The sequence below is a fragment of the Lytechinus variegatus genome, chromosome 14, assembly GCF_018143015.1.
Source record: "Lytechinus variegatus isolate NC3 chromosome 14, Lvar_3.0, whole genome shotgun sequence".
In the NCBI taxonomy this organism is placed as follows: domain Eukaryota; kingdom Metazoa; phylum Echinodermata; class Echinoidea; order Temnopleuroida; family Toxopneustidae; genus Lytechinus; species Lytechinus variegatus.
In genome coordinates, this window is record NC_054753.1 from 8,043,031 (window position 1) to 8,068,599 (window position 25,569).

Consider the following 25,569-nt stretch of genomic DNA (forward strand, 5'->3'; position numbering starts at 1 on the left):
TATCTGGCCGTGGTGTATCACCAGCAACTAATTGTCGCGTACGTTACAGGGCTGAAGAAAAGTTTGTTGTAAAATTAGCAAACAAAATAACAAAATATTGGTGAAAGTTTGAGGAAAATCCAAATCCATTAAAGATGAAGAAAGTTATTACAATTTTACATTTTTGATTTGTGCCGGCATTAACCCCTTAGTGCCCCATATGTTATCAAATGCATCAATTTTTGTATTTTACTGGTTCGTGATGACTTATTTTTGTTATCTTTCTATTAACGGGTGTGAAATGGTTTATCTTTTGATATACTGAAAGTACAGTAAAAACCATTTTCATTTTCAGTTCTGAGAAAATAACATTTCATAGATTTTTTTTTACCATACAATATGAAGAAATCTGCTCGCATATGATGTCTCTAATCAAATATTGAAAATTCTAATAACTTTTTTTTTTATTCTTTGACAGATATTTCTCAAACCTTTAGCAATATATATGTATTTTTTTTCATTTTTATGCAGCTATTTTTACAATAAACACTGTGTCAATTCGAACTTCCCCGGTCAATGGTTTCTAGATATATAAAATGAAATTTATCAAAATGCATATACCTAAATGTCATCAAATACAAACAAAGTTTTCAACAACAAATTGAAAATTAGAACTTTTCGAAACAAACAAATTTGACAAGCCCCCAAAAAGTTTCTTAAAAAATCTGAGGGGGTTAAAACCCTTGTAGCCCCCCCCCCCTGCGTACGCGCCTGTAACAGGCATAATAGGAAAGATATAGTTATAAATCATAATCACATGATCACCTTTCAATTTGTAATCGCACGTGTATATGCAAAGAAATCGAGCTACATGCCAACATGGCAAAAGGGAAAGTAAGATCTGAAAAGAAATTAGATTTTATAAAGGTGCATGTTGTTGTTTTTCTTTATTAGTATTGCGCCAGCTAGCGTCCACTCTCTCACTGTACTTGATCAGGTGATCTTCAATGTGGTCACGATCACCACAAACACAGCCTTCGCCTTGAAAAAAGGTGACGTATGATTATTGACACGGTGTTGGACTTTGATATTTAGGGTCATTGTTTGTTACAAAAGCGAGGAAATAATCCAGCAATATGACAGACAGAAGTTCAAAATCAGTGTCATACGGCGGTGTGGAATCGCATTATACAACAAGAGACGAGATAAACGAAGTCGAAGCTGGATCGAGAGGCGGCAACAACATGACGGTGAGCGCAGAGATTTCCAACGGGGGCCGGGCGGCTACCACTACAGCTTCTGGTCCGACGAGCGGGACGTCTGGGGACGAGAGTACGCCACTGCTCCGATACGAATTGGACAGGAGTATTTCAAAAAATCCAATCAACAGTGCTCGAAATTTGTCCACCTTATTTGGCTGTTTTATGCCATGTGTTCTCTCTATTTTCAGTGCCATTCTCTTTTTGCGTGTTGGTGAGTTTAACTTTCCTGTTTATGGACTAGACTCTTCCGGTAATTCAGAGAATAGAATTTAAAATGAGTGATAGAGAGTTCTGTGGTAATGTTTAAATAAGAATTCATTGTTATTTCCGTCAGAGCTACATTATTGCTTTTGACATTTGTCCTTTATACCAGGTTTCTTAAAGGATCATTCATTTTTTCCCCCGAAGTGAAGGCAAAGCGCTGCCGTCTGGCAAAACGAATCATTCAGATTATTTTGAGCAAAAATGAAGGAGGGATTAAAATTTGTAGACCGATATTTCTATCAGGGATATGCTCCCCTAACAAAAAACTTGATTTGAATAAAAAGAGAAAAATCCAATAAGCATAACCGTAACACTGAGAAATTGATCAAAATCTGATATAAAATAAGAAAGTTATGACATTTTAAAGTTTTGCTTAATTTCACAAAAAGTCATATAGGTACATTCTGCGTGGTATGCAAATGAGGAGACAGATGACGTTATCTATAAACTACTCACCATTTCTTGTGTATTTCATTTTATATAATATGAAATCTTTCTTATTGTCAAGTGAAACAACAATTTCTCCCTTAACAAGCTGGTTCTTATTGTCAATAATATGTTTTAAAAAATGAAATATTGTATAATTCAAACAATATGAAACAAACGAAATAGTGAGTGATGGACATCATTGACCTAGGAATTTGCATGTCACTGAATGGTGCATATCACTGTTTTGTGAAAAATAAGCGAAACTCTATAAAATGTCATAACTTTCTTTAATATTTTACAGCCCATTTTGATGAAATTTTCAGCATTATGCTAGTTTGATTTTTTTTTCTATTCAAGTTTTTCTGGGGTTGACTTGACCTCTAAATAGAAAATAACTTTAAAAAAGAAAGATCAAAAAGGAAAGAGGAAAAAGGAGACATTTCATCAGGAGAAGAAGAAGAGAGAGGGGGGTACAAATAATAGTGCTCAGTATAAAAGAAGAATGAAGAAACGAAAAGAAGGGCAGAAGACTATTATTATTTGTAAATTATCCTTTTTCAAGTTCAGATTATCACTTTACATGACTGTGAACTCTAATTTGGTTTGGACAAATTATCACAACATTTTAGCCTCCAGTTTGTGTGTCCATGCCCCTGTCAAGGTGAAACATTGTATTGTTATTATGATCTTCCTGAATCCTTTATAACAATCCATGGTCGCTGACCCAAGACTTGCATCTTCAGGGAGTACATTTAAGTTTTAGGGGAGTGAGAGCGATCAGTCGCTACCGCTCGCCTTAATCCATTTTAGAAATTTTTAAGTAGAGTGATTTATCACTCACCTAAAAAGCGAAATTGATTTTTTGTGACATAAAGGGATAAATGAGGAAATGAAGAAAAACTAGAAATCAATCAACATCGTATTGTTTGTACAACACTTTACATCCACATCTCTATTCTGCCATCACCAAATGTAGAATAAGAGTGTCAGTCAATGAAATTGTCAAAGCTAACTTGAAAACCACATTCTCAGTCAAGGCTTTATAAATAACACATAATTCCAAATTACATGTACATTTCAGCAATGACACACATTAAAAATTAGATAAATATTGCACATGTATTCAGGGCATCTAATTTTTTTTTCTCCTTTAATTTTTGGTTGTAATGGAGGGTACATTCTTCCATCCATTTTGTTATCGGGGCAAAAAAAGCTCCCTTTTGTATGTCAAAGTAGAGCTTTTTACAGTGCTCCCCTGCTACCACTCCCCTTCAAAGTTTTAGGAGAACTTTTTATTGCTCCCCTCATGATTATAAAATTGAGTCCCTGCATCTTATCAAATACATGTAGCCTTGTGAGCAATACTGCTCCCTGTCTGCATTGGCCATCGCTCAAAGTCACCTGACATTTACATACACAGTACATGTACATGTAGCACTGTTTACCGGCCAAAGATCTGTGAATCATTTGTGATTCACGTTGACATTATTTATGGGGGGTTTTTTTTCGAAAGACATAATTGGACTTCGTATTCAGTGATTACCATCAAAATGATCTTTGATTCTTTGTAGTTACACAACTACATGAAGTGTGTGTTTGTTTGTCTAACCTATCATTTATTAAGGGTATATCATATGACCCAGTATTTATAAAATGACGACAAGATGTTATCATTCTTCTTCTTCTCCTTTTCTTTTCTACTAATCTCCTCCTGTCCTTTTCTTTCTTCCCTTGTTGTTTTTGCTTGATCTATATTTTTGTTATTTGTTACAATTTTGTAATGATTTTTTTATTTTTCAACATAATGTGGAGTGGAACTGAAATAGTCAATGTTCTATGTTCTTACCAGGAACTCAGTTTTGTAATTATGAGGGGAGCAATAAAAAGCTCTCCTAAAACTTTTTAAAGGGTAGTGGTAGGGGAGCACTGCAAAATGATTTCTTTGACAAACAAAGGGAACAAAATGGATGGAGGAGTAGGAATGTACAATAAGTTACAATCAAAACCAATGGAAACAAAAAATCAGATGTCCTGATTATATGCAATATTTATCTCATTTTAAATGTGTGTTATTGCTTAAATGTAATCAAACCTTGACTTAGAATGAGATTGTCAAAGTTAGCTCTAATAGTTTGATCATTGACTTACAATTGTTCTGAATGCAGGTTAAGTGATGTCAGAATAGAGACATAGACATGTAGGCCCAAATTCACAAAGGTGGTTTTGAAAACCCACGGTTTAAATTCAGATTTCCTGTATAAGTAATGCTTAATAATATAGCGCTTATCGGGCGCGTGTATAACAATTGTCCAATGCTGATGCGCGCTTTTGTCACAGTGCGCCAAATTGACGTCTGTTACCATGGTTAGATACTCTATTTAATGAGTCCATTGTTTTGAATTATTGAGTCCAGCGTATCTAACCATAGTAACAGGCGTCAATTTGCCGAACTGTGACAAAATGCATTATCAGCATTTTACATTGTTTAATATACGCGTTAAAATAAGCGTAACAGGAAATCTGCATAAAACATGGACTCAACCGTGGGTTTTCAAAACCACTTTTGTAAATTCGGGCCACACATGTACATGGAAGTGAAGTGTTGTACAAACAATACAAAAGTGTGTGATGTTGCCTGATTTCTGTTTTTTCTGCATTAATCATTTTACCTCACAAAAATTTATAGCGCTTTATAGGCAAGCGATAAATCCCTCTACCTGAAATAAAGGCGAGCGGTAGCGAATGATTGCTCTCGCTTCCCTTAAAACTGAGTCCCTGTCTTACATTTAGAGAAAATCATTTTTGTTTTTCTATGTTCTTTGACATTCCTGTGTTATTTATTGAGTGATTAATTATTTCAATTGAACCAAACCAAATTCCATTTCTCTATTTTACTGGATAACAAGAAATGTTGACTATTGCAATCATTTGCTTTCTATATTTTAAAGACTGTAATTGACTTGTCTGTACTGAATTAAAAAAAAAACAACTAGAAATAATATGAATGAAAACAGTTGAATTACGCCTCTTCCAGCTCTGTCAGTTGGTGAGAAGTCAAGTAATGAATAAAAAAAAGTTGCTGGCTTTGTATAATAAATGGAGTCATGTTATGGATTTGGACCTTCTTATAATCCCTTCTTTTCAGGTTTTGCCATTGGTCATGCTGGCCTGTTGGAGACAATTGGCATGTTCACACTAGGATATTTCATCGTTCTACTGACCGTTCTCTCTCTGTGTGCAATCTCAACAAATGGAGCTGTGGAAGGAGGTGGAGCATACTGTATCCTTGAAATGCAAAATAATAATAATAATAATATACCATTCTTGTATAGCGCATATCACATTATGAATAATGTCTCTATTAGATGCGCTTCAAAAGGACTTGGATATTATTACCCCAGCTGTAGCTTGGCAGCCGTAATTACTCAAATTACAGCGCACGCGCATTTCAAGGAATAAATTCCTACTAGGTACCCATTCACCTCACCTGGGTTGAGTGCAACACAATGTGGATGAATTTCTTGCTGAAGGAAATTATGCTATGGCTGGGATTCGAACCCATGACCCTCTGTTTCAAAGTCAGAAGACTTATCCATTATAAATAATGGGGAAATTAAGTTTGAAGACTCAGTATTACGTGTTTACCAACTTATGAATTTTAATGGGACTTGGTTATTCTGTTTAATGTTTGTATGTGTGTAGAGAGGGTGTAATTGCTCTGTATTTATTAGCATGAAAAAATATAAAATGCTGCGGCATCAAGTTTTGTTTTACTTTATTATTCATGTACATGTAGCTATTAAAGGTGGAAATGTTCTTGCTCTTTTAAGGGCCTTTTTCTTATACATAGTCCATCTTAATGTAGTTAAAGGGTCTGAAATTAGAAAACGTAGGATAGGTACACAAGTTCTGTAAGACAGATTTTGAAATTCTAACAAACATTTGAAATCAGTTAATTGGTAATTTTCACCCTCAAAACATTTTCCTTTTTTTTTAAACTTGTGTCAAGCTTAACCCTACTGTGCTCATTCAAACCAGATTTAGCCAAATCCTTAATAATGATATTTCATCAGTCATGATCAGCCGTGCATTGGGACCAGAGCTCGGCGGCAGTATCGGGTTCATATTTTACCTCGCTAATGTCTTCTCTTGTGCTTTCAACTCTAGTGCTTTCACTGAGATTCTAGAAGATAATTTTGGAGCGTCTGGTAAGTTGTCCTACATGTACGTAAAATAATGCAGGAACATGTAACACAAGTTCACTCTGAATGAAATTGGCATAATAGATTTTAAAGCCCCAGTCACATAAGCAAGGATCCTCAATGATCTACATTTGTACACAGCAATATAAGCATGATCCAGGGAGATACATGTAGGGGAAGGTTTTGCCCCAGATTGAGCATTGATGACTGAACACACAGGCCCGTATTCTGAAGTCAGGTTTAACTTAGACCATGGTCTAACTCTGCTAAAATAATAGGAAGCCAAAAATGTCAAATTTTTTATTAAGTCGTATGTTTCTTATGTATACTGTGCTCTTTTCTGATTCATCGATGGTGGAGATAATCATCTAGTCATACTTCCTAGACAATTATGAACGATTTGAGAGCCAAATGAGCTGAAATATAATGTCTCTACTGTTAGTGATTTATGTAACAATTGGCTATCCATACTTAAACCACAACTTTAAACCCGAGTTTAAGTTAAAATATGGGCCACAGCATCTAAAAAGCACCTGCACATGGATCTACACGGACAATGCTGTCAGAGAACAGCATCTACATACATGGATCTCTCCCCGGACCACCCAGATCAGATCCGGGGTGGTCCGGTGTCTACATGTACATGTATATCTGACTGTGGCTTAAGCAAACCATGTAGAGTTCATGCATGAAATGACTATCTCCTGTTGGGGATGGCACAACCGCACAGTAGGCGGGGCCGCATCAGCTCGAGTTTGCTCAGACTCGAGATTTTTGTCCGATTGGCCCTCTACGGGATTAATCTTGAGATTCAACAAACCCCGTCTCGACCATAGCAAGAAGAGCGATTCCTGCTCGGGAAGATGCATCGATGCATTATGGTCTGACGCCGTGCATAAATAATCTCCAGTACGTCTGCCCCTGTGAATTGGCAGAATAATTCTTAAAGGATAAGTCCACCCCAACAAAAACTTGATTTGAATAAAAAGAGAAAAATTCAACAAGCGTAACACTGAAAATTTCATCATAATCGGATGTAAAATAAGAAAGTTATGACATTTCAAAATTTCGCTTCATTTCACAAAAACAGTTATATGAACGAGCCAGCTACCGGTACATCCAAATGAGAGTCGATGACGTCATTCACTCACTATTTCTTTTGTTTTTTATTGTTTGAAATATGAAATATTTTTATTTTCTCGTCATTGTCATGTGAAATGAAGTTTCATTCCTCCCTAAACACGTGGAATTCCATTATTTTATCATTTTGTGCTTCAGGCAAGGAGGTCCTAATCGTCAAATTCGTAAAAATTGAAATATTGTATAATTCAAACAATAAAAAGCAAAAGAAATAGTGAGTGAGTGACATCATCAACTCTCTCATTTGGATGTAACTGGCTCGTTCATATAACTATTTTGTTAAAAATAAGAGAAACTTTGAAATGTCATAACTTTCTTATTTTACATCCGATTTTGATGAAATCTTCAGCATTGTGCTTGTCTGATTTTTCTCTATTGATTCAAATCAACATTTTTCTGAGGTGGACTTGACCTTTAAATAGCGCGCTACATGTATTTTGCAAATAATCCCAAGTTGAATTGGGATTGCAATCTCAAGATTAATCAAGCATCTTATTATTGCGTCTCCATTACAAATAATCTTGAGATTGTTCAGATCAAGATAATTTGCCGGATCAGAAACCAACACGGGTTGGTGCAGATGGCCCTTTTGATATTTTCATAGGGGGCAAAACAACATTTTTTTTTTAATGTGGCCATGCATAGCAAAAGACTGCAAACCCCCCAAAACTCATCAGAAATTATTTTTCAGATAAATATCCCCACCGAACGAGGGTGATCTTTGCTTTAAATTGGTATATAACTCACTACTATTGGATGTATCCCTAACCCTCATTACAAAGGGGGGAAAAATTGACGACCATAGAACTTTACTTTGGAGAACAGAGGGATTAGTCTATTCAACCACACTTTCCTTCGCTCTATTGTACAAATTGAAAAAAAGAGGATTAGAACTCATTCAAAATTATCCAAGAGGTAAATTGCCAATTCGTCCACTGACAACTCGTCCAATTACCACATTTAGTCTAATGGCATTTCGTCTGTCAACATCTTGTCTAACAACCATTTGGTCCTATCATCGCTTTGTCTAATCACCATTTCGTCTATTACCATTTTGTCTAATAACCAGTTGGTCTTATACCCATTTTCTTATCCTTCATTTTGCACAATTAAACTTAAGTTTAATTAGACTAAATGGTATGTACTAAATGGCTATTGGACCAACTGGTTATTAGACAGAATGGCATTAGAGTAAATGAAAGTAGACCATATGGTGAGTGGACGAACTGATTGTAGACCAAACGATAGAAGACGAGTTGGCAATTTGAATTGTACGAAATGGCATTAGATCGATTGGAAATAACCATCCAAGAAGGGTCATCGAATGAGCTCAACGTTTCCCTCACTAATTTATAGTTACATCCTGTTCATGATTTAAGAGAAGTGACTCCAAGTTTTATTTATTTACGAGTTAAATATACTTCCATTTTCAGGAAGAAGAACAAATAGCAAATATCAAAAAAGAAAGAATATGGGTCTTATGGAAACTTTCGAAAAAAACATTTTGGTTTTTATGACCAAATTTTGATTATACTACCATAAATAGAAAAAGTATACTCGTTTTTGAGAAATTCTAAAAAAACTGACATTTGACCATTCTGAGTGAAAACAACTCATAATGTCTTCTTACTGAAAAATGCAAAGTGCAACTTTTTGTGCCTGGTTACAAATTAAATCATTGAAAAAATATATTTTAATTTCCCCAAATTACTCTTTTGACATATTGAAAAGTGATAACTTGACATGTAAATGTTGTTCACTTTGAATATAAATGACTCCACAGATTAAATTATATGCAGTTGTTATTTTTCTCAAAACCATGCCTTTTTTATTTTATAGGAGGGGAAGGGGCTAAACAGGCAGCTGTATACTCAAGGTTGCTTAACCCAAATAGCTCTGGACGCTTAAGAAGACGGAGGGGGGGGGGTTCGGTCAGGCGGTCAGCCCCCCTCCCCAGTCTAATTAGGGTTAAGAGGAACAAAAATAGTGGCCCTTTTTGGAAGGTTTTATGAACATGTAGATACATAGATCTTTACCCCTTGGCAACAAGTCAACATTTTTTTATTTAGCCCAATAATAAAAAAGCCATAAATACCATGCAAGTACAGTAATAAGTTAATCAGAAGATGATACATGTATATGCCAATTTTTGTTGCATCCATGTCTTTTGTTCAATGATTAAAACGGGTTCAATGGAAAATAATCCCTTACATCTTTGAATTGGCAAGACATTTAATGTCAAAATCCCTGCATTTGTAGGAAATTTGACATTATTAATTCTCAGGACATTCCTTGTGTAATATCTATTCATCAATTATACACTTTACATAATCCTTTAAATGTACTTTCAAAGTGATTTAAAATTGTTGCTAATGTGATTTTTTTTTAAGGAAGATTACTATTTTTAAAGGCTCAATTATTAAATGCCGCAATCGTCCCAAAAGAATTTCCAATTACAACCAAATACATGAATTAAAAGAAATTAAAATGTTGCTTTGGATAGGTCCGCTTTCGTATGAGGTGGTTGCACCTTCAAGTCATGAAGTACTGTAGCTTTGAATATTGCTTTCTTTCCTTTTCAGACATTTGGGGTTTCCGTTTTCAGATTATGCTAAACAGGAAGCCTCCCCCCCCCCCATTCACAGCATGTATGTGAATTGTACAGCTGTTAACTTTGGCAATGACCAGAAACCAATTAGGGCTAGCCAAAGGTTTATTGTATCTTGTATTGATCATTTGTTCTTCTTCTTCCTTTGAGTACAGTCCTCTTTGTAGATTGTAGTCTGAGTAGAGAGATTGTTGATTCCATTGTTTGAATATTTTGAAGCAGGAAACCTTGTTGTTATGCTTGCATTATTAAACACAAAGGGTTTACAGTATATTCCTTTGGTCTTTATGCAGCTGGTTTCCTTCTCATATAGTCTAATACCATAGGCTTATAAATCTATTTGGTCGTCATCTATTTTGTTTATTGCTGTATGGTCTATACTACACTTGGTTTTTAAGTGTCAAGGCCTGGTCCCACGTATGGAAAGAGGAATTAAAACGTTTAAAAAAATCTTGCCCTCTGTTGGAAAACACTTTAATATGCAATGGTTGTGTACTCATTGCATATGTGTTTCCTAGGCTCTATCCACTCACTGTGATTTTCGTCCAAATTTTGTCAATTTCTGGAGCAGATGAAAACGGATGGGGGATACCCCCAAATTTTTCCTGTCCGTTCGTCCCTCATGAGATACGTTTTGGTCATCAGCCACTGGGACATGGCCTTTGTAGTGTGAAGCTCTTTTCCACTTCATCTTTTATATTTTGCCTTGTGTTGAATGAAAATTTGATTATTTGGATGCATAAGCAGTTCATCCAAATGATAGGGGAGACCGAGGTTAGTTGGAACATGGGGTAAGTTGAAGCATTGTAAGTTTCTTTAAAGCCTGTAAAATAAATTTATGCAATACTGCCCTCAATTTTATTGCAATAATAATTCAACACTATTGTAATAGCAATAGCAATAAATTGAGGGCAGTATTGCATAAATTTATTTTACAGGCTTTAAAGAAAATTACAATGTTTCAACTTACCCCATGTTCCAACTAACCCCGGTCTCCCCTATAGACTACATAAATTGGTATTACACCAAGTGAAGACTAGATGAAAATTACTTTGGCCTAACTGAAAAATAGAATGATTAGCGGGCTAAAAGCCAATTAGACAAAATGTTTAGTAGACGAATTGGCTGTAGACCAACTAGGATTAGACCATGTGTGATGGGGACAAAGAGAAAGTATATACAATTTAAAGAGAAATTCCAGTAGTTGCAGTAAACACTGATTTCATGAGAAAGTCTGTAAAACAAGGCTTAATTGTCAGTATATCATCGAGGATCTAGATATGGTACAGTTACATAAACTGAACTTTGTGAAATTTTGAAATCTACGCTGAAAAATGTTCACACAGAAGATCGCCAACACAGATAAGCGCACATGGGACAATGTATTATTATTGCTTTGAATGTCATGCCCGACGCTTGACCCGAATCCTGTGCTTATTTGCTAATTTCTCAGCAATTACACAATTTCTTCCAGATTCCCCTGGCATATATTCTTTATTTGTACAAACAGACACTTTGGTGGTCATTTCATTGGATTCTGTACAAACTCATTTTTATATTGTTACCAAAACTGGCATTTACCTTTAAACCACGGGCAGTTCCACGGTTACAGAGTGACATTCAAAAAAAGTTTTTTGCATTCAAACAGAGATATCACCCATATTTGAATAGTTATTTGCAAAGAAATGGTACCTGACAGTAGTTGCTGAAACCCACTTTTCAAAATGATGACATTTATTATTTTGATCCACTGAATTAATGAGATATGAATATTCATAAACATGGTTACAGAGTGACGTAAAATGGACATGGGTATTTGAGGAGAAAACATATTACTCAAACTCTGTGAACTTTAAATGGCTCTCACAAATGTTGAGTTATTGATTGGATTCTACATGTATGTTGTTCTAGCTTTAATATGCTGCATTACATTAAAAAAATTTGTGTATTTTTTCATTAATTACAACTTAAAACATCAACCCATACCTGGTTATGGAGTGACATCTGAAATATTCACACACAGGCTACGTTTAGTGAACTTATATTTTAACATTTTCTTTTGATATGATGTTAAATGATGACCTTCAGATTATCCAAAAGAAATTTTTACAAAATAAGCAATGGTTTTCTGTTGAATTGAAATTAAGTAAAAAAAAAAAAATATGTGTAGTCCCATGTATTGACTTTGTTGTATGGTTTAGATTCTCATATAAAGAGATGCATAAGAACAAAAATTTGGGGCTAATTATGTTCCCCTTTTGTATTTAAGAAATCCCATATGAGTTTTGATAGAAAATTTGATCCATATTTGAAATAGAGCCAATATATTTTTTGGGGAAAATGTTCACTTTTGCTTGGAATTGCCCCCACATAAAAATATAAAACAATCACAAAATTCACTACTCTTCTTTATATGTGTGTCCAGGGTCTCTAGTTCGTAATGGCATTCCAACTGGGGGACCAAACAAGCGCTGGTGGACCTTCCTTTACAGTTCTTCAGTCTTAATGTTCTGTTTCTTGGTGTGTCTCATCGGAGCAAAGATGTTCGCCCGGACCACGGGTATCATCTTCCTCACCGTCTTGGCCGCCATCGTCACCGTCATCGTCAACGCTTTTATCCAGGAACCGTTTGAGGTTCACTTGCCCACAGACAATCCACTGATTGCGGAGAATGCAACGGCCAACTATACAGGGCTCAGCCTTGAAACTCTAGAGGATAATCTGTTTGGTAAGATGGGATGTTTGATACTTGAGTATTAAAGGGCAATGCCAGCCTGAAAATAGTACAAGGCTATGAGCTGAACACGTTAACCTCTATAAGTAATGCGTAAAGTTGATGAAACAGTTGTTCTGTATTCAGTGAGCAAGCTAATGAAGTCTTATCGGGAAATTGGGGAAATCCCAATGATGTCACCAAATCGGTTAAAGAAATGGTCTTACATGTACATATGAAATATAATGTTGATCATGTTTTTTATTCGAAGGGCAGAAAGTTTGAACAATTTGTCATTTCGTATAATACAAGAGAAGATGGGGAGATGGTCTTGTGCTGGATATCAATATTCACAGATAGAATCCAATACTTAGAAAAATGCCATACCTTGATTGTTTATTTTTGCTTGCTTTATAGTTAAGTATTCTAATTGTATAAGACTCGAGTATCCCTTGAACTAATCTATATGTACTCAAAATAGTATTTGTGTATACAGGGAAGTTTTAGTTCTGATAGTTCTCATTCTCTTCTTCTTTTGATGTTTTTTTTTATTTTTCCTTTATTCTTTTCTTTTATCTACTTCTTCAAATACATCTTGATAATAGTCCATTATTTTTTCTTATTTCTTCCTCTTCCCCCTGTAATTCTTCTCAAAATCAACATGTGTTGATTCCAGCCATCTGGCTATACCCATGTTTCATGAATGCAATAGAGTAAACATTTGTATTCGTATATTATTTTTCATGTCCATGCATGTTGGATTTTATTCTAAACAAATTTTGTACTTTCCCATTTTTAAAAAAAAAGCTCATTATACAAAGGATTACACCACTCTCGAGCCCCAGACTTTCTTGACTGTCTTTGCTATCGTCTTCAATGGCATCACAGGAATAATGGCCGGGGCTAATATGTCAGGTAAGCAAATTATTTTGTTCAATTGTCTATCGATTTCTTCATGCATAGCTCTTTGTAAATTTTAATCAAGTCATCCAAGTATCTATTGTGTGCAAGGGTGGATCCAGGATATAGCAAATAAGGGAGGCCACATTTTAAAAGGAAATCGACAAGCCCCCCCCCCAAAAAAAAATAATAATAATACCTCCACACACAATGAGCAATTTCCCTGTAACTTGTTCTTCCAGTGCCCCCCCCCCCCCCCCCCGATCGACATCTGGGGAGTGTTTCATGAAAGGAATTGTGTCGGATGATTTCTCCGACGTGTCCTATGTTATCTGACAGTTGCCATAGTAACAGTGCTTCTGAGCCAATCAAAATCAAGGAAAGTTTGATGAAATGCTCCCCTGATTGTACTATGTACAAAATACATGTACAGCCTGTCTTATAGCAGCCACCTGCCTTTTCTAAAAACATGTCTTTAGTGGCCATGATAATCAGACCTGCCATTGAACCAGTACCTTCTTGGCATATTGAGTACGTTTTTGCAACCAAAATACGGCAGTAAGTTTTTTCTTTAAAAAATATGTCTAAAAAAAATAAAAATTGTAATTTATTGAGAAAAATCATCTCTTTATTTCATAAAACATACACAAATATGGTTATTAGATCAATGTAATTTCAGGTAACTTGTTTTTTTTTTCAAGCATTTTGTTAAAACCAGGGTGAGATATTTGCAAGAGCAGTGTGCATTTTGACTTGCATGCAGCTTGAGCACTGCGATGAGCGAGTGCACCACGCATTTTATTATGAAATACACTTTGGGTGGGAAAAATACATTTTTTTTAATCACAGAATACAATTTTACATTCCCAGAGGCTAGCAGGTCTAGATAATTATTGCCTCCCATTACGAAGGGAGATATGTTATAGAACCTGGCTACGAAAGCCACCTGTCTCCAGTAGGTACTTTTCTGTTTCCTTTCAATAGGTGACCTCGGATCCATGACATTTGCTCCAGCAACAATTGCCCCGCTCTGCATTCCACACACTAATGGAATGGTCAAATTCAACCCTGGGTTTAACACTATATCCCACCCTCAACCGGGGGCCTGTTGCAGAAAGAGTTGCGTTTAAACGCAAGCCAAGAAAGCAATCGCAAGTCCCAAATGCGTGCTGTTGATTGGTTGAAAATCAAGTTGCGCGTGATTTTTAGAGTTGCGATTGATTGCAACTCTTTCTGCAATGGGCCCCTGGTCCTAACATGAAAATCCATATTTCATTGTTCGAAATAGACATGAAATGAAATACTTTCACTTTCTTCTTGAAATGAAAATTTGTTTTGCCCAATTGATCGTGGGCCCGGCAGCCACTATGCAGCGCCAGATCGACGAGGCTCTATCCCTTCAATCGTCGGAACGCCAAACAGGGTAGCAGCAACTCCCGTCTTTTGGTCTGACGCGACCGGGGTTTGGACCCCGACCTCCCGGTTGTGAAGCGGACGCTCTACCAACTGAGCCAACACACCGGTTACATAAAACCCTATTGCAACCCTAACCCTACATCTTAGACGAAATTAAGCCCGGAGTAATTGTCGCAGGAGCAAATGTCGTGTCACCTGAGAGACGAGTTTGACTGCAGAGGCAAGAAATGGACAAATAAAGTTGAACTATGTGTTAAGATGTGATAAGATGTGACAGTTACAGTGTACAATCTGAACTAGAGCACATTCCTTCATAAGATCAGAAGTGAATCATTTATATCGAGAACCTGGAATTATGGTTCATTATGTCACATGAACTCTCACATGTTTTTTTTTCAATTTCAGTTTCTTTGCAGACAGTATACATACATGTACGTGTAAATATCCTGTCTTGAAGTCATTTGTCACATTTTAGTTTCACTCTTGATTGTTTAATTTTATCATTACATTTACATGTCTTGAAGTCATTTGTAATGTTTTAGTTTTACTCTTGATTGATTGATTTTAATATTAAAGCAATATTGACTGGCCTCGGGGCGATACGACATATATCGCCCAAACTAGATTTATATCGCCCGAGTCGTAGACGAGGGTGATATCAATTTAGTGAGGGCGATATATGTCCTTTCGCCCCCAGGCCAGTCAATATTGCTATTATTAACCAAATCAGACATCTAGAGCCAAATCGTTAAAATTTAGATATTTTAAATTTTTAGAATGAGAATCTAGTTTCTCATGTTGAGCAGACTGGGCTTCTGAACTTTACCATTGTGACGTAATTGAAATGACGCGTCCCTGGCCTAGGGATGCAGTATCCAGCGTTGTCTCAACTTCATTACCATTATGACGTATAGCACTGCGCGGTTCAAGGACGCGTACAAAACGCGTAGAATACCCGGATGTTAGAGCTGCCTTTTATTGCCCGCCACATTTCCACGCATTTTCTCATTGACTTTCTTGAGCGGGCAATAAATTGGGCCCGTGGATAAACAATTGGAATTTTATTGACCGGCCTTTCGATCCCAGTGTTAAGCAGGCAACAATGTTTCAAAGTTGCCCTGCTCAGATGTCTGATACGGTTAATAATACATTTTACATTCTGAAAAGTGATAATATTTTCTACCTTGAACTGAAAAAAGAACAAAATGACAAAAATAATACTCAGAGAGATGCAATATTTGGATAGGGGTAGATTTCTTTTAAGTATGTCTATTTTCTGTGCATTTTCTTATTTTGAATTCATTTTTTTCTATATATATATGTTATTTTACTACCTCCAGTATTAAAGACTACCAGTATAATACTTGAATAGATAAAAATTGGGTATTTGTATAGTGCACATATCCATCTTGTTAGATGCTCAAAGTACTCATTTACCTCACCTGGGTTGAGTGCAGTACATTGTGGATTGTTTTCTTGCTGAAGGAAATGATGCCATGGTTGGGATTCAAATGCTCAACCCACTGTTTCAGAGTCCGGATACTTATCCACTGAGCCACCATTACATGTGTATGCTGAAAGGGACAAATAAAATGTTGGAGAAGACTTTACAAAGCCAAGTGTTTTCCTCCCTGGTTATATACATGAGGGCCTATCTTCTACATTGGCAATGCATAGGGGAAGGCGGGGTAAGTTGTGACAGTTTTTGCTTTTTGCATGTTAGAATTGATATGATTAATAATCTTGTCGAAATAAGTACCTTGCCTTTAAATTTAATTCTTCTGAAATATTTTCCACCTATATATAACTTTCTATCCCCACACTGAAAGTCATCGTGACCTTTGAAAAAAACGATGTCAAATGGCTCAACTTGCCCCATAATGGGGTAAGTTTGAGCCACCTTCTGGGGTAAGTTGAGCCACAAAAACTATGTACAAAATGTATGAGGGGAGGACCAGCATGTCATTTTTTTGTTTAAAGTCTTTTCACTTGCTAATTCTCTATAAATACTAACATCCTTTAAAAGGAAAAGAGCAGTCATGTAAATTTGCTCCTTTCAGCCAGCATTTCAATCAATTTTTATGGTTTGTTTGTTTTTTAAGATACATTACCATAGGAATTACCATGGCTCAACTTGCCCCATGCTGTTTGGCTCAACTTACCCCAGTCTGAACTTAGTGCGATAATTTTGTATCCACACATTTATTATGCATCCATCATATAAAAGACTATGACAAGAATGAAGATCCATACCTGGACTAATAATGTTGTTATCATGTCTTTATTATATTTAAAGACGTGTGTGTTTATAAAGCACTTATCTATTTCACACTCTTTTTTACTTTTTTTGCTGAAATTCATATTTTTCCCTCTAAAAAACTACTTTTTGTTTCAAAGTTGAAAACAATATGGTGGGGTTAGGGGTTATGCTATGGGTCATCAATACATGAAACCACCACAATGTCTGACTCATTCATTATTGGCCTGGGGCTGGTGGCTCAACTTGCCCCTATGCTCAACTTACCCCGCCTTCCCCTACATATAAAGCTAGTCCCATGGCTCTACCCTTACATTTTGTAATCTGGGAAAATAAAAGGTACATGTATACATGTACATTGGAGTCATTTGAGTCAATAAACTGTCTATACAATGTACATAGCAGGATTTGAAATAAATCCTTTCCAAGGTTTATGAGAGTGAAACCCATTGTTGCAAAGAATTCATAATCCATGAGTGGTCTGACATGGATCAGTATTATATCTTGTGTAAAAAATCCTTTCTAGATGTAGTTAGACAATACATTTATTGATTGTCAATTATTGAATTGCAGTATGAACAATTTTCTACAAGAAAAGTACAGTGCTATTATTATTATTATTATTATTATTGTTGTTGTTGTTGTCATTATTATTATTATTGTTATTATTATTAGTAGTAGTATTATTATCATTATTATTATCATTATTATAATTATTTTGCCTCCAACGAAGATTCTGCTTGGATCGAAAGCTTAGGCCCCTTTTGACTCTCTAATTTACTCCATTGGCTTTTTTTTTAGATAAGCAGTTTTCAGCAGCTTCTTTTTGCCATTATTATAATTAATATTAATATTTAATATATCATCCTCCTCCTCATCATCATCATTAATATCATTATTGTTATTATCATTATTATCACCATTGTTGTTATTAATCTTGTTGTTCTCCTTGTTTTAAGTAGTAGTATTATCATCATTATTATTATCATTATCATCATCATCAATCTGATTCTTGCTTTATTCAGGTGAACTCCGCAACCCGGGACGAGCAATCCCCTTAGGAACCTTAGGAGGGTGTGCCTTTACAGCAATCATTTACATCATTGTATTTCTTCTCGTTGCTGCAACCTGTACCAGGTTAGTGGATGAATGTTCTCCTTTATATAGCTGTATGAAGTGAAACCAAATTAATTTATCTACTGTTAAAGGAATATGAAACCCAAAATCTAGCACAGCTTAATATCATTGATAAATACGGGACAATCTAAATGAATCCACTTATACCCCTATCCGATTTCCCAAGTATGGCGTACCACCTCTTCAAAGTTGGGCTTCTTCAGGTTCGAAGTCTCTGGATGGAGATTGTCATTTTCACAGGGTTAGTTCAAAATTGTGACGTCACAGACAAACTGCATATCTAAGTATATGTCTATGTTTTTATTGTTCCAAATGTGTTTGATATTATGTTATAGTTTTGAAAATACGATTTGATAAATTTTCATGATTAATTCTACACCCTTACATTTTCCAAATTGGTAAATTAATTATAATTTGCCAATTTGGTAATCGTAAATATGGGTGTTAATTTGATTACTAACCCTGCAAAAATGGCAACCCCCATCCAGAAATTTCAAACCTGAATAGGCCCAATTGTAAAGAGGTTGTACTCTATACTGGGAAATCAGAAAAAGAAAAAAGTGGATTCATTTTGAAGTCCTAGATATTTCTCAATGATATTATGTGGTATGTAGATTTTGGATTTCTTTTTCCTTTGAATACCTTTTTTTAGCCATATTTTTTATCCAAGGTGCATGTGTAAAAATTATAAATGAATGGTGGAGTTCACGTGATCAGGACTTCAAGAAGAAAGTCAAGAAATGATGCACTGCAAAATTGTTCGGAATGGTCTTAATGCTTGAAGCCTTAAGGACCCCCCCCCCCCCTGCCCTATTCATTAAACATTCTTGAGAGATACTGAATAATTAAAACTATTAACAAACAGTTGTATTGTTTTATAATTCACATTGTTGGCTTTCGGTATTCTTGAATTGAAACTGAAAGCACATTCTAACTGCCACCTGGTAGTCTACAGCTCACAGACTTTTGGTTTTTGCTTAGCATGATGCAGAGTCTGAAATATTGAAACTAGCTTCTCTTATGTACCATGGGTGCTCCTATCAATTTGACTTATTTGACACAGATACAGGGTTTGGAATCTAGTCTCTACCTCAGACATAATTTTAATGATTTGTTAAAATGTCAAATTTGAGTCTGTGCATGCAGACTAGCTGGCTTTACAGGAGCTCTTACAGTATATTTAGTTTCAGCTGTATCAGTATTATGGCTTCCTTTTACGATATAAATGTGGTCAGTTGTCTTTGTCATGCTAATGGGTGAACCAAGTGCAGAAACCACCTTGTCAGTTGTAACTGATTTTATTTTGTTAGTAATTGCTTTGTCATAATATTCCTGTTAATAGCTTAATGATCTATGCTGTGGTTTCTGTTGCTACTATAGGCATTGTCTTCAATATGTTGTAAATTTATGCACTGGTTTTTACATGAAGTAAATTGGTGATACTAGTATCATTGTTTACATGTAAATACCTTATGACATCTATCACATTATGAGCTAATATTAATATGCCCTTCCAAAGGTCTTCATATCATAATATCAGGAAGGAAATGTTTGGGAGGATCAAGCACTATTTTTATTCAAAATATTGGTTTACATTTCCTTGTTTCTAGCATTGAAAAATAAGATTAATTTAGAAAAAAAAGAATGAATAAATGATTTTATAAATAATACATAAATGAAATTTACCATGTTCAATGGCTTAAAATTCTTTTCTTTTTTTTCTCAGGGATCTGTTGATAAATGATTACAATTTCCTGCAGCATGTCAACGTAGTCGGTCCCCTGATTGCTGTAGGGGTCATCGCAGCAACCCTCTCTACCTCTCTCAGTACTCTGATCGGTGGATCAAGAGTCCTTGTTGCTCTGGCTAAGGATAGGGTTTTTGGTAAGTAAAAACATTTCTTTTAGTGTAAAAGGCCTGATATTAGGAGCATTCATTTGGGTAATACAGGATGCCAACTCTTTACCTCTCTCAGTACTCTTGATTGTTGGATCAAAAGTCCTTGTTGCTTTAGCGAAGGATAGGGGTTTTGATAAGTGAAAACAAAGTTCTTCCAGTGTAGAAAACTTTATTCAAGTATGAAAGAGCATTTGCATTTGGGAATAAAGGATGCTAGCTGATTTAGGGTGTTTGGTAAGCATTGAAGTATTCAGATAACGTCCTCTAGTGTAAAAGTTTCTGGTAAACTGCACTCACTAAAGGTATAATTGATGCAAGCTGCTTTAGGTAATAGGGATACATGTAGGGCTTTGGTATGTAAAAAGATAATTTGTCTAGAGTAAAAGGGTTTGATAATAACTGCATTTAATGGGAGATACAGGATGTTAGTTGATCTAGCTTTATACATCTCCTAGTACTCTGACTGGTGGATCAAGATTTTTTCTCGCTCCAGCTAATGATAGGGTTTTTGGTAATATAAGTAAAAAGATAATTTCTTCTAGTGTGAAAGGCCCAACCCATTGGAGAATATAGGAGGCTAGCTGATTAAGCTAAAGATTTGTTTTTTGGTAAAGTTTCAGTGAAAAGATAATTTCTTGTAGTGTAAAAAGGGCCAATATATTGAGGAATGCTGTATAGGATGCTAGCTGACTTGCTGAGAGGGTTTGGGGTAAAAAAAAAGAATTTCTTCTATCGTTAAAAAAACACTGTGCTTCTCTGTCAGTCAAAATTATGGAAATTTTTCGGATCTGAAAAAAGGTCAGATGATAAACATTGATAAAACACCCCAATGTAATATGTGGACAATTGTTGTATAATTTGTAAGCATGCTAAAATTTTAGCAATTTGGCTGAACTTGTAGAATAGATACCATTATTGAATTGAATTGTATTGAATTATAAAATTGAATTGAATTGAAGTGAAGTGAATGATGTTTAGTCAACTTTTGGAACCTCCCTTCCTAAAATTGACATTCCTTTTGCCTTCTGCAGGATCTGTGACCAACCCAATAGCTAGAGGAATTACTAAGGATGGCAATCCCATAGCAGCTCTCATTGTGTGTTGGTTTATGGTACAGGTGAGTATTGTCTTTGAAATGGGGTTGACATCCTGGAGAGAGTGCAGGATCTACAGCAATACTGCTTAAACTTGGAATAGGCTGAAAAGCACCACTGTCACACATTTTTCTATTCAAGACCACTGTTGCTAGACTAATTTTGAAGAAGTTAGAAAATATAATGATCTCTCTAGTCATGCAAATTTAAATGAATAATTTTGGAATTAATTCAGCTGTATATATGTTAGAAGGAAATTTTTGAGACAGGACAGGCTATCCTAGACAATTGTGAATAATCTGTGACTACTCTGGCTGCCTGTGAAGAAATAAAAACGTCTGTATAACTTTGCTATCCTTATGAATTTGTTATATCATGTGAAATCAGTCTCAATTGCTAATGTCATTACATTTTTGTTGCATAAACAGATGGTCCTCTTCATAGGAGAACTGAATGCCATAGGTCCCTTGGTATCAGTCTTCTTTCTTCTCTCCTATGCATGTGTCAACCTCGCCTGTCTAGCCTTGGAAGTTGCTTCCGCTCCAAATTTCAGGTAAGGGCAGTGTAGACTCTGCGTAGGTCCACCTTCTATTTATAGTTAAATCATGTTTTAAGTCCAGAAAATGCAAACATTGTTTATTTACATCCATGGGATAAGTTATTTCTACAGACCATGTCTTTCTTTAAAAAAGGTGGATTTTCTCCAAGAAAAAGATTTTTGTGGTCCCAAAAGAATTGACTGATTGGCAGATTCCCGTGAGAGATATTGATGTACTAGGACAGAATTTTACCACTGATGCATCTTTATGCCATGACTTGACCATAGTTTGCATGCGAAATCCTTTGGTTTGCTGAAGCATGTCACTGTGGTCAGAGTTTGAAGACTGGAAGAGAGGAAGGGGAATGTATCATTTAATAGCTGCTCCAACGCTGAGTTGACAAAGCAAATGATAACTTGTGTTAGAATTCACTCAAGACCCACTTGTATATCAAAGTGTCAAAAGAGGGTCTTTGTCTACAGACTAACTTGATCTCTCCTCACATGTACAAAACTATAGACTCCTTACATAATTATACAGGTCACTGTTAGTAAAAATATGTATAGCTCAAGTATAATTTCCCCAGTTAAGCCAGTCTACTGATTCTGGTGCTCACAGTTTTTTGAGGAATTACTTTCTGTCTGTACCCATTTAGGGTCGTGAAGTCCAGTGGTTAGAGCATTGGACTCAAAATCGCGAGGTTGTGAGTTCGAATCCCCAATCTATCATTGTCTCCACTTTGATAAATTGCCCGAGAGTAATGGCTGTTGTCTATATGGTCAGCCATTATGACTGATTAAACCTAGACGTAAAATGTTTCCCGGGTAATTGGTTATATACCGGCTTGGCGTTTACCAGCGGAATGCCGTCCTGCCGAGTTCCTAAGGGAGTAAACGCCACAAACAGAAAAAGCTCACCTGGGTTGAGTGCAGCACAATGTGGATCAATTTTATTTGTCAATTATTCCCTCAGGCCATCGTTCAAATACTTCTCCTGGCACACATCACTGCTTGGTATGATAGGCTGTATCGTCATGCTCTTCCTCATCGAGCCCATCTGGGCGTTCGCAGCCATAGGTCTCTTCATCTTCCTCCTCGTGGTCGTCATCATCTGGGGGCCTCACAACCAGTGGGGCTATGTCAGCCAGGCACTTATCTTCCATCAGGTAATAATTCTCATGTTTAGAAAATAAATATTCATGCAAAACTACCAGAATTTCATTTTGTAGTGGTTTCGAACATTTCTGTCCCACTTTGTGCAGTTAGATAGTTCGTGCCGTCACTGCCTTTACTTTTTTTCTCAAATGTCTGTAGCACCAGGAAGCAGTCTATTCGTGCACAGGAATTAAAAATATTGCCAAATTTTTTGGGGAAATGATTAGTTTTCAGTGTAGATATTGTAAATCTTTTTTGTAACAAATTTTTCAGGGGCCAGCAAAATAGGCTTATTAAGTGAAGGACATTTGTCTTTGTTCTCTTGAACATACATGTATTTTCCATAGTACAAGCTGAGGGAACATCACCAAATTTCACCCCTTTGTCTTAAATGAGGTAACTTAAATGTGGAATGCTTAATCCTCCTTCATATGATATATGTAGGTCAGGAAATACCTTCTCTTGCTAGATGTCCGCAAGGCCCATGTCAAGTTCTGGAGACCGCAGATCCTACTCCTTGTCTCCAACCCCCGTGCTTCCACCCAACTCATACGCTTCGTTAACGACATGAAGAAGAGCGGCCTCTACGTGATAGGGCACGTCAAGACAGGATTTCTTGACGAGTTTCCCTACGATCCCGTGCAGCAAGAATACCCAGCATGGCTCTATCTGGTGGAATCGCTAAAAGTGAAGGCTTTCGTCGAACTGACGCTGGCCCCTACTGTACGGGAGGGGGTCACACATTTGATGCGCATCTCTGGGCTAGGTGGTAAGTACAAATGACTTCTATTTCTAAGACAATACATGGGAGTAAATACTTGATATTCTGATAGTATTGATTCGGAGTACTAGAATACAATATTTTAATCATCGGGGGTTTGATTTCGTAGTTGTTTATTTAACATCACCTTTTCTTTAATGAGCCATTTCCTGGCAAATTAAAGTAGAATATAACTTAGTAATTCATGCAATATACATGTAACTAACCAATATAACTTTTTCATGTACTGGATATTGAATTAACATACATAAGAGATCCACATTGTAGATAAAATAAAAGTAATGTGAGAGATTGGGGGAGGGGGATAGGTATTTGAGTATATTAGAATGATTGTCACTATGAATACCTTTGAGAAATTCTAGAGTTTATCTCATGCTCTTGTTGAGAATACTAGTCCTAGTATTTTGCATTGCAATTTTCATCAATCTTTCTAAATGTGGGATTATCCCTCTATTCATTCACTAGGTATGAAACCAAACACAGTCGTAATGGGTTTCTATGACGACAAGATACCCGTCAACTCGCTCAGCCAGTCCCAGGCTGAGAAACAATCTCGCTTCCGCTTCAACACAGACGATGAAGAGGAGGAGATGGGGAATGTGCTGACCCAGTTCCCCAAGCTACGGGCAGAGACCGAGACCAAGGCTCTATCGGCCGACCAGTACGTCTTGATGATCTGCGACGCGATACGTCTGCGCAAGAACATCTGTCTGGCGCGTCACTTCTCATCCCTTGACATGGATGCTCTCCAGGACAGCTCTAGGGACTCTTATATTGATGTCTGGCCGATCAACTTCCTCAAGCCCGAGCTAGCCGGCTACCTAGACACTGCTTGCATATTCCTCCTCCAGCTGGCGTGCGTCCTGCACATGGTCCCCAAGTGGAACCGTCACACGCGACTCCGCGTCTTCCTATGCGTCGACTCAGACTACCAATCCACCCAGAAGAAGAAGGACAAGCTGAACAAGTTCCTGGTCGATCTCCGCATCTACGCAGAGGTTGTCACCGTCCCATGGAACCATATAACGTCACTGAATACCTACCAGATGAACCAGATGAACGGCGATGCTGCTCCAAGCCTAGTCAGGTCTATATCTGATGAGTATCTACTTGCATTGAATCAGATGGTGAGGGACCACACAGCGTCTACTGCTGTCGTCTTTGGTTATTTACCCCTCCCTCCAGCGGATCCGCAGTACCACATGACATATTTACACCATTTAAATCTCTTAACCAAAGACCTACCACCATCGGTGCTTGTGCACGGCTTCAGTGAAGTTACCTCAACTGTAATGTAATACTTCGAAATCAAACTAGTACTTCAAATTTTGGACAGTGTTTTTTAAAGTAAGAAATATAAGATGTATTTATATACTTTTTATGCATTTTCATATTTATGAACCAACTTTATACTCATTTGCTCGCTCACTGTAAGATTAATTGGGGATTGCTTTTAAATGCGCATAAATGATGTTTGTTCGGAAATTGAGTGCAATAATATGTGAAATTTTGATGACACAGCATATCAAAAGTGTTGGGAATAGTTTCACTGGCAAACCAGTTGGTAGGATTTATTCTCTATTTTAGCTGATATCTGCTCTTGCCTGTTGAGTTTGTATTTGGTTAGTTTGTTCCATATGTCTATGGTGGCAATACTTTGTGTGCACCAGCAGGTGAACAAATCAGTTTTATAATCAACCCCAACTAGGCCAGGCTATTTGGGTAGTTTATGATGCAGGGGAGAGAACTCCAAGGCCCCACCCTCTTATGTTCTCTGCTGTCGACTTCTCGATCA

General features: G+C 36.5%; 1 protein-coding gene across 1 annotated transcript; it reads left to right on the forward strand.

Annotated features, from left to right (window-relative positions):
- The first annotated feature begins 984 nt into the window (after positions 1–984).
- LOC121427332 (solute carrier family 12 member 9-like) lies at positions 985–25,569 on the forward strand. The gene is made up of 12 exons (XM_041623675.1): positions 985–1,452; positions 5,080–5,214; positions 6,008–6,142; positions 12,310–12,612; positions 13,405–13,512; positions 18,196–18,307; positions 20,034–20,191; positions 21,238–21,323; positions 21,729–21,853; positions 22,812–23,004; positions 23,438–23,762; positions 24,240–25,569. The coding sequence occupies exons 1-12, from the start codon at positions 1,116–1,118 to the stop codon at positions 25,070–25,072; spliced, it is 2,850 nt and encodes a 949-aa protein (XP_041479609.1). The 5' UTR covers positions 985–1,115; the 3' UTR covers positions 25,073–25,569.

Coding starts and splice junctions, on each gene's coding strand:
- LOC121427332 (XM_041623675.1), top strand. CDS start 1,116: ATGACAGACAGAAGTTCAAAATCAGTGTCATACGGCGGTGTGGAATCG. Junction 5,215..6,007: donor GGAAGGAGGTGGAGCATACT/GTATCCTTGAAA, acceptor ATATTTCATCAG/TCATGATCAGCCGTGCATTG. Junction 21,854..22,811: donor GCTTCCGCTCCAAATTTCAG/GTAAGGGCAGTG, acceptor TTATTCCCTCAG/GCCATCGTTCAAATACTTCT.